The 10,397-nt window shown below is 42.2% G+C and overlaps 1 protein-coding gene and 1 non-coding gene across 2 annotated transcripts; both read right to left on the bottom strand.

Annotated features, from left to right (window-relative positions):
* Positions 1–9: 9 nt before the first annotated feature.
* Positions 10–1,013, bottom strand: LOC103190589 (Rab interacting lysosomal protein-like 2). The gene is made up of 2 exons (XM_007911429.2): positions 949–1,013; positions 10–841 (listed from the first exon to the last, which is right to left on the bottom strand). Exon 2 carries the CDS (start codon positions 804–806, stop codon positions 240–242), a length of 567 nt encoding a protein of 188 aa, XP_007909620.1. The 5' UTR covers positions 807–841; positions 949–1,013; the 3' UTR covers positions 10–239.
* Positions 1,014–9,476: 8,463 nt separating this feature from the next.
* trnap-cgg lies at positions 9,477–9,550 on the bottom strand. The gene has a single exon. It is a non-coding gene; the product is annotated as a tRNA-Pro (tRNA).
* Positions 9,551–10,397: the final 847 nt, after the last annotated feature.

Raw genomic sequence — 10,397 nt, 5'->3', positions numbered from 1 at the left:
TCTTCTGGTATTGTCACGAGGAAACCTTCCGGTTAATGAAAAGTGCGAAGAAGTTTGGATTAGTTCTTTTATTTCTGTTTCTGAGAAGTAGAATTTTCAAAAAAAAAGTTATTTTTGGTCAGAAATCATTTCTTGTATAAAAGTAAGAAGGAGTAAAAGCCTTGTTAAGGTCCGTCGAGCATATTAATTAATGTCCCGGGAAAGGTTTTGCAGCTTTGTAAGAGTCTTATCTGCGCGTTTTATGGATTGTTTCGCCGTTTGAAATTAAAGAGTTTCTTAATCATAGTTTGCTCACTGCCCCGACTTGCAGTCGATGCATTTTCCCTCTCGATGACACTGGCTTCCTTGGAAGAGACTAAGCTATTCTTGTAATACTGCAGCTCTTCTTGAACAACAAGTAATTTGGCCTTCAGCTCATTGCGTTCTTGCAACACCTCCCTGAGCTCCCCTAACGTGAACCGTGGGCGATTTGGGTCTGCGAGATCCACCGAAGCTTTATCCTCTGGTTGCCGTGTCTCGCTGCTTGCCTTCTGCAGTTCTCTGTGAAGCCTCTCCGTCTCAGCCTTCAGGTTTGCTTGCTCCATTTTCAACTCCTCCACCGTCAAATTGTGCTTGTTCACCAGGGACTCGAACATTTCCAAAACGCGGATGATCTTATACTGCAGCTCGGAGACTCCAGGGCAGCCCACGGGGCTGCTGACTTTCATTAACTCGCGGCCAATGACATAAGATATATCGTAGACATCTTCTGCCGTTAGCTCGAATGGATCCTTGTCAAAGGCAGAGGCAGGCTCCAAGTCTTCCATCAATGTTTATCTTGCTGCCAGACTATTTTCCTAGCCTGAAAATAAAACCATCCGATAAAAACGGGTCCCAAACTTACAAGTTCTTATACGCCTTTAAACAAAAAACAAATCCCATAAGTATACACAGCTTGTGTTTAATTACCTGATGTTGCACACACAGACTCCCCAGCAGTCGCTTCCTTTTTCTGTAAGTGCTTTTCACATGACAGGAAAAGGCTCTGTGTTTTGTTTGATTAGCATTTGGTTTCACCAATCCCTTTTTGGTTGCTGCTTCCTTAGCAACGCGACCACAATGATCGTTGCTATGTTGGCTTTTCTCGTTTTTGTATTAATATAGCAAAACAATATCAAGTAATAATTAATAACATAACATAATATATAGAGCAATAATTAACGATATAAAATGTAGTACAAAGGAATCATTAATTATTTTAAAATAGTGTAAAGTATAACTATTGTTAATAATATTTTAAAAAATCAAGTAAGAATCCCTCCAAGAGGGATAAAGTTTGATCACTCGATCCATAACTGTTTGTGGTATACTGCTATGCACAATTGACTGCTGTATTTCGCCCACAAAAAAATAATATTAAGTACTAATTAATATAAAAAATCATATAAAGTAATGATCCCTCCAAAAAATAAATAAAATAAAATTAATAATGATTTGGTCACTCAATCCACGACTGTTTGTGGGACACTGCTGTGTGCAATTGGCTGGCGTGTTTCGCCCACAAATTACACACTGCACGATACAGTATATTCTGTGAGGTGCTTTGAGATGTCTCTACGACGTAATAAGGAGCTGTATCAAACGCAAGGATTACAATTATTTATTATAAATCAATGTCAATCCAAAACCAGCTATGAGATGCTGCTTCCTGATAATATTTTCAGTGATTTTATTTCGCCTCCTTCGTGGTTCTGACATTTGCGGTGCAATATTTCAAAAATGAGTTAGTGAGAAGAGGACGCTGTGTGTAATAACGAGGTAATGAATATGTACTGAGCGTTTATATTGCTCTGGTTTTAATGTGCATTGCCTTGTGCCTGGAAGAGTACATTTCCATTTATATTGAAAATAGATTTACACGTGTTAATTTTATAGCCCGGGTCTAATGGCATCTAATCATTACAGTTTTGTGACAGCTTGGCTCACTCTCGTTTCTGGAAGGCTCTGGGTTCAAGCCCTCTGCTGGAACCTTAGGCAGATTTAAAGTTTAGGCAAGTTTTCTTACTCCACATACATGCGTCTTTTACCTAACAGTAAGTAGGGACCCGCTTGCTAGTCGATTAGCGGATCACTTTTCCGGGGGTAATAATGCCTTCAAAAAAATAATAATAACAATAGTTTGGTCACTCAATCCACGACATTTTGTGGTACACTACTGTGTGCAATTAGCTGCTGCGTTTTGTCCACAAAAGATACAGTCACTCCACTTTACAGTGTATTCTGTGATGCGCTTTGAGAGGTCTCGGAGACGTGATAAGGCGCTATGTCAAACACAAGGACTATTGTTACTATCAAATCTGCATTCTGCAAGATTCGCTTCTGTGTTGAGAGTGCCTCTACTTCGCTCTCCTTTTGACACCTCAGTTCACAAGCGTGGGAGGAAAGCGGAGAGAAAGAGCATTCAACATGTAGGATAAACAATACTAGAAAGTAACATGGTTCGTTTAACTATTAGGGAAGCAATTAGTAATTTTGTTAAATTACCAATGATTAAATTCAGATTGGACAACCGCCTTTTAAAACTTACAAATTCATTATGATGTGGATTTTTGTTCTTGGCAGAGAGGGTTTCACATAAATGCCTGCAAAGTGATTTGTAATTGTATTAAACTGCACTTAACGAAACAGAGAAGAAGAGCAGTTTCCTCTTAAACTTGTAGAATTATTTGTATCGCTTTCTAATAATCAATGTTTGCACAGCAGGAAGCATTTCACTTATAAATTAATATACCATCGACAAAATTGCTTAGGGCATTTCATATTCCATTTGCTGCATCTTTCAAATCTGATTTGCTATTTTACGAGGTGATAATAATTGATAACAATAATTGACTGCTGCTTTTCTACGCAAAATATACAGTCACTACACTTTACAGCATATTAGAATCATAGAATTAGACAGCACAGGAGGAGGACACTTCAGCCCATTGTGTCCATGCCGGCTCTTTAAAAGAGCTATCCAAATTAATCTCTGTGGGAGATTCCGTGAAGCGCTTTTAGACGTCGCAATAAGGCCCTATATCAAATACAAGGATTATTATTATTATAATTGGTGAAATCTGTCTCAATTAACAGGCACAACGATTTTGAGTCCAAATTTCTAATTAAGACGGTTGGGATTTTGATTGTTGACGATCCTTGAAAATATGATATCCCAATCCAATAATTAGATGGTCTGCCAGGACACACTGCCAAGCTTCAGTGCCAGATATAGGAGGTTGGTAATCTGTGAACATGACATTTATAGCCATAATCATTGCTGAAAAAGTGGTTGAAAGCCCAGTCACAATTTATGTGGTTGTCTCCCCCTCTCTTTAACTTGCTCCCATTTTGTTTCCCAGTGGAAAAGCTTAAAAACCCAGAGTCCAAGTACAAGAAGGACGATATTCTGAATGGGAAGGTCTCGCTCTTTCAGGGGGACATCACCAAACTGGAAATTGATGCCATTGTCAACGCAGGTCAGTACGGTGGCAAAACTACATCTGTAGTAACTTTCCCTCATTCAACAAACCACTCTATGTACCACTGAGATACACAGTCCTTCACATTACCCTCATAGAATCCATAGAATCTTACAGCACCGAAGGAGGCCATTCAAGCCATCGTGCCTGTACGCGGCTCTTTGGAAGAGCTACCCAATCAGTCCCACTCCCCCGCTCTTTCTTTCCACCTATCCCCGTAAGTTTTTCCTTTTCAAGTACTTATCTAATTCCCTTTGAAAGTCGTTATTGAATCTGTTTCCAGGCAGTGCGTTCCAGACCGTAACAACTCTCTGGAATGTTTTTTTAAATGTCGACCAGATAACAAATAGAAATGTGGCAAGAGTGTTTCATAAAGGCTGTGATGTTTGGAGAATGATATGTACATTGTGAATGTGTGTGTGTATATATATATAATGTTGATTTTGTGAGCAATATTGTGGCCCGTTTCTGTATTTGTGGATTGACAGGTGCTGGGAATCTTGACTTAACACTAAGAAATGTTCCACTGAATACTTTTTTTTAGAGCAAAATACAGGATGGCTAAAACAAATCTCTATTCAATCTCGTCTTTTCTCTCTTGCCATGCGCTGGTACAAATGAATTTTTCATGTGTTTGTTAATTAGATTGTGCACCAGATAATGGCATAATTAATTATTTATCAGGAAGATTATAGGTCAGAGCGGGGAGAAGAGATTTTGTCTATTTGCTTGTGAACTATCGGGGGCTGTATTTTGCAAATAACGTTAACCTCATTAGTCCTGAGCCTAATTGCCCCACCAGTACTGTTAACCTGGTTGAGATTACTTACCTCAGATCAGACCGGAGATACAACCTGCATTGCCATTCACAAAACACTCTGACCTTCAACAGTGACTTATTGTGATTTACTATCCAAAGTGAATTTGTGGTATTTCTGCACAGTATTAAATAACAGCAACAGAAACACATGACATTTATACAGCGCCTTTCTCGTCAGGAGGACGTCCAAAGGTGCTGGACTGTCAGGTATTTGGATCCGAGCTTGTAGGTGGGTCAGGAGGTTTGGAGGGCAGGGAGGGTGGGAGAGTGACTGAAAGCACGAGCAAAGAGGAGGGCCTTGAAGGAGGAAAGGGAGGGAGTGAGGTGAAGGGACTGTGGGATGGAGTTTCAAAAATTGTCACAAAGGTTTATAGCAGAACAGATAACGGTGCAGAGGAGACTGTTTGCCCATTGAGCCTAAGTAGAGCTGGCTCGTCCACTGCAGCTAAATTCTCTAATCCTAATTCCCCGCTCTTCCTTGTACACTTTTACATTGTCGTTGCAGTCTTTTAAACGTCTTAGAACGGCTCGTAGGGCGTAGGATTTCAAACATCCGCAAATGTAAATCCTGATCACAATGTGAGAAAAATGCGTTTTACATTGTCGAGTCCCGTAGTGTATTGGTTAGAGCACTCGCCTCGCAAGCGAGAGGATCGGGGTTTGATTCCCAGGCGGGGCGAAACCTTAAGCAAGTTTCCTTACTCCGCACGCCTCTGTTTACCGAGCAGTAATCAGGGAACCCAGTTGTTAGTTGATTGGCAGATCTCTTTCCGGGAGTAATAATCCCTTTTTAAAAAATGTAGTCGCTCAATCCACGTCTGGCATGTCGCTGTGCCCAATTTTCTGCTGTGTTTCACCCACAAAATATACAATCACTCCACTTTACAGAGTATCCTGTGAAGTGCTTTGAGACGACTCAAGGATGCAAGGATTGCTATTATATTATCATTTAGTTGAAGTACTACTGACAGTCTGCTGGAGGTGCTGTTAGGTTTTATAAAAAGATTTTCATTACTCCTGCCCTGTCCATGGTTCTGTCCTCCCAATTTCAATCCATTGTAGTTGTTGAGATCACAAGTTATTCATCAATTTTAATTTGTAAAACACTTACGGACAATTATTTTACTCGAAAGACGCCATATAAATGCTATATGAGTAGCAATCATGGAGTCCTGTAGTGTAGTGGTTAGACCACTCGCCTCGCAAGCGAGAGGACCCGGGTTTGATTCCTGGGCAGGGCGAAACGTTGGGCAAGTTTCCTTACTCCACACGCACACGCCTCCGTTCATCTTGCAGAAAATAGGAATTCTGGAATGAATGAGCGTTCTCTCCTTGGAGGGACGCACCCTGCTTAGGAAACTGGGTCGATCGAATCATAGGAATTACAGAATTGAAGGAGGCCCTTTGACTTATTGAGCCGGAGCTGGTTTTAGCTCATTCAGTGCAGCTGTCTCTTCATTCCTAATCCTTGTAACAGTAAATCCCGCTGTATTTCTCTTGGTGTCTCAAACCCCTTTTCCTTTAAAAGTTCAGTTAAGTCGATGAAGCTTGTTCAGGTAGATGTTCAAATGAGTGGCTTTGAGATCATCCATTTTCACGAGGCTGTGGACAGGGACATCGACAGCAGTGGAAATTCCACATGTGAAATAATATCACTCTAATATGCTTTAATAACATGCTCTAGACCTGATAAGGTGCTATATCAAATGGAAGGGTTATTATTATTGAAAACAACTACAGTTCTTATATGGGCTTTTGTATTATTTGTGTTGGTGCCTGACTGCTCTCTGTAGGGCCGGTAATTGGAGTTGAGGTACTGATCAGCCGTGATCTTATAGAATGGCGGAACAAGCTCAAGGGGCTGAATGGCCTCCTCCTGGTTCTATGTTTCCATTGCTGGTGATGGCCATCACGTTGACCGTCACATTTTCATTCTCAGCATTGTTTGGGTTTTTCTTCCATGTGTCTCAACCGCACGTGTGGCGGGTGATTGATTGTTCTGTATTGGGTTCCCTTCTGGTGTTTTTCTCTCTAATTTCCTAACTAAAATGTTTGATAAAGGGCTCCCTATGCTGACTTGCTATTAATTGTTGAAGATTAACCAGATGTGTATGATCACTGAAGCTTTAATGTTCTTGAAAGGTGATTTAACATTTTTTTAAAAATCACAATGAGTTCTTTGTCCCTTCATTAATCTTGGCCTAAAGTGGTGGTGACGGCTGGGCAAGGTTTCAAGTGACTGAAAGTATTTTGAGAATTTCTGGTGCTTCATACTCCCAAATTAGCTCTCAGCTTTTGATTATTATATCGTGCGTTGCACCCACTTTCTCAGAAATGCCTTGTGCATGAACGTACTATTGCGTATGAGCTTCCCTTACGGTGTAATTGCTGGATGCATCCATTGCGATACTGGAGTCTTGTAGCGTAGTGGTTAGAGCACTCGCCCCTCGCAAGCGAGAGGACCTGAGTTTGGTTCGCAGGCAGGGCGACCTGTTGGGCAGGTTTTCTTACTCCACACACACACACACACACACACACACACACACACGCCATAACACACATGTTTACCTAGCAGTAAGTAGGAACCCGGTTGTTAGTCGATTGGTGGATCACTTTTCTGGGGGTAATAATCCCTTCAAAAATAAATTAAAAAATAATAATATGCAAGCATTATTATTGTTATTATTGAAAACAACTACTTTACCTATGAGGGCTTCTGTATTGGTGCCTGATTGCTCACTGTTACTATGCTTCCGTATGTCATTCTACATACATTAATAATAAGAATTAATTTTACATATGGATACGAATGCTTAAAGTGAGCTGGTGTATGTTCAGCGGCTTGTTAAAATTCTCAAATCGTGTTTGCATAAATATTACAGAGGCAATATTGGACAATTGCCGGAATGCAAGCAGCTTAACAGATCAAATTAAAAATACATGAGGTAGAGAGAGAGACGAGGCCTGACAGTAAATTGCTTTGAGATGTTTTTGGTCAAGAAGACATTATAAAAGTGCAGCTTTTCATCTCTCCCCTCTTTAAGTTGCACTTCTGTGCCACACTGAATGAGGCCGAACATAATCCACAGTCCTCTGCTAATAAGAGCCCTTATCTTATTTGCTCTGTGTTCTCAGACATTGTCAGTCTTGCAGCATAGTGGTTAGAGATGTTAGAAATGTTCTCAGACGTTCCAGCGCCTTGGGAAAGTCTTCCCGACGTGTACAAATGTAATCTTGTTGTTGTTGTTGTCCGAGAGATGCTTCACTCTCGGGTAGAATTCGGTCCCACTCCTGTCACGTTACCTGTTTGGCAGCAAAAAAGCCAACCAGGTGCTGAGAATTCCCTGCATTCCAACTACCCATGAAAATCCCAGAGATAAATTGTCGGAATGGAATGCGTCTCTCTCTCTCTCTCTCTCTCTCTCTCTCTCTCCCTGGAGGGACGCGTCCTGTTTACCTAATTCCAGAGAGTATTAGGCACAGGTTGGCAAGAGCCAAGGCTTGGGGGGGAGCCCAGAGTGTCCGTCGGGGTTAACTGCTGGAGTCTTAACCAGATATTACATTTTGAAATCACATTTGATCATGAACCCCGCAGCTCGTCTGCACGTACCAATTTTTGTAAATAATAATAATAATAATCCTCGCGTTTGATATCGCGCCTTATCACGTCTTCGAGACGTCTCAAAGCACTTCGCAGAATATACCGTAAAGTGAACTGACTTTATGTTTTTGTGCACAAAAGGCGGCCGCCAATTTACGCACTGCAGAGTTGCACAAACAGCCGTAGAGTGAGTGACCCATTTTTTTTGGAAGGAATTATTATCCCAGGAAAAGCGATCCGCCAATCAACAACAACAACAACAAACACATTTATAGAGCGCCTTTCATCGGGAGGACGTCCCAAGGGTGCAGTTGGGTCGGGCCCGAGCTGGGGGAAGGCAGGGGAGGGGAGGGAGGGAGGGAGGAGAGGGAGAGAGTGGAGGGGAGCGAAGGCACAGTCAAAGAGGAGGGTCTTGAGACGCCTTGAAGGAGGAGGGAGGAAGCAGAGCGAAGGCACGTGGGGTGGAGTTCCAGAGTGGGGCGAGAGGCTGAGGCCATCGACTAACAACCGGGTTCATGTTGACTGCTAGGTAAACAGAGGCATGTGGAGTAAGTAAGTAAACTTGCCCAACGTTTCGCCCCGCCGGGAATCAAACCCAGGTCTCTCGCTTGCGAGGCGAGTTCTCTTAGGACTGAGCTACAGGACTCCACAGGATGAGGGTATGCAAATAATCACACAGCAAGCCTTGTTCTTCAGATGAATCATTAAATGCTCTTTTTTTTTGTGAGGCATTGTGCCTGAAATTTAATATCTCTGATTTGCCTCGCTTCATTACTCCCCCCATCCCCCACTCCCCTTTCCCCGATAGAACGAGGTGCAGCCTTTTATCTAAATGTAAAGAAGCTGCTAATCTAAATGCGCTGGAGCGTGAATCTAATTGAACAGAAGCAGGAATCTCTGATTCACTCACAATAATAGAAGAAGAAAAGCCAAATCTCTGCATTCTCATTTAAAGCGATGACTGGGGCTTGTTCTGAGAATCAAGCTCTGGGTTAGGCTTTGCTCTTAGAGTACTCTCTGCTCTGGGAAAAGAATCATTTGAGAGATTATAAATAAAGGAATATTCACCTGTTTCCTACCTTCTAGTAATATTTCATATGACTGACCTCTATGGCAAGTGAGTTCCACACTCCAGCCTTCAAGATGGGTCCTGAGCAACAAGAAGTCCTTTCAGCCGCGTTTTATTGTGGAAAAAAGCTTCTTTTTGTCAACTGGGAAGACTCACTTGGGTGAAACCAAGTAGTGAAATGAAGCTCATCATAATAATAATAATTAATTAATAATAATAATAATAACTTGCATTTGATACAGCGCCTTATTATGTCTTTGAGGCGTCTCAAAGCGCTTCGCAGGATATACTGTAAAGTGTAGTGACTGTGTATTTTGTGGGTGAAACGTGGCAGCCAATTGTTTCACAGTCATGGATTGAGCGACCAAATTATTATTTTTTTTTGAAGGGATTATTACGCCCGGAAAAGCGATCCACCAGTCGGCTAACAACCGGGTTCCTACTTTCTGCTAGGTAACCAGAGGCGTGTGCGTGGAGTAAGGAAACTGGCCCAACCCGGGAATCGAAACCAGGTCCTCTCACTTCCGAGGCGAGTGCTCTAACCACTGAGCTACAGGACTCCAAATGAATTAATCGCACAATCCGCCGTGCCACATTTTTTTTCCCTCCTATCCCTTCTTGTTTTCATTTCTCATTAGCTTCCTTATGTCTTGACTTCATTTCGCAATAAGTTCTCCGAGTTGCCCTGTAATAGTGATGTTTGTCCTTTCTTACGCTCTGTTTCCTACTTGGGTTTTCCTTCAGGTAGAATGGGATTTCCCCAGGAGGATGAAATATCTTCTCCGGAAAATGTAAATTGTTTCTGTTGACTAGCTGAGCAAACCATAGGAATTTACAACACAGGAGGAGGCCATTCGGCCTATCACGCTGGGATGGTTCACTGAAACAGCTATGCATTTAGTCCAATTCTCCTTCTCTCCCCACCCACGCACTTTTATAATCCCCCCCATATTATCTATTCCCCCTTAAAAGTCAAGATGGATCTTAACCGGGCTTGGGAAACATGCCCTCAACCACAATTCAGGGTTGGGCATTTCATGTCCTAACAATCCTCCGTGAAAATAAAATACTACCTTTATTCCTCGTGGTTTTGGTGATTAACTTGACTGGGTATTAATAATAATACCTGCATTTGATATAGCGCCTTATCGTGCCATTGAGACATCTCAAAGCGCTTCACGGGACACGCGGGCTTGACTGTATGTCGCGGGCGAAGCGCGGCAGCCAGTTTTGCACAGCGATGCCCCGCATACAGCCATGGAGTGAGTGACCAATTTTATCCAGGGGATTGCTGGCCGGGACACAAGGAGAAAGTCCCTACAGTTTCTGAACGGTGCCCTGGGATCTTTAACATCCACCCGAACAGGAATCCGGGACCTCGGTTTAAAGCCTGTTATTGTAGCAGGG

This window comes from Callorhinchus milii, unplaced genomic scaffold, assembly GCF_018977255.1.
Source record: "Callorhinchus milii isolate IMCB2004 unplaced genomic scaffold, IMCB_Cmil_1.0 Scaffold37, whole genome shotgun sequence".
In the NCBI taxonomy this organism is placed as follows: domain Eukaryota; kingdom Metazoa; phylum Chordata; class Chondrichthyes; order Chimaeriformes; family Callorhinchidae; genus Callorhinchus; species Callorhinchus milii.
The sequence above is the reverse complement of the archived record's forward strand: the minus strand, read 5'-3'. Positions and strand labels throughout refer to the sequence as shown.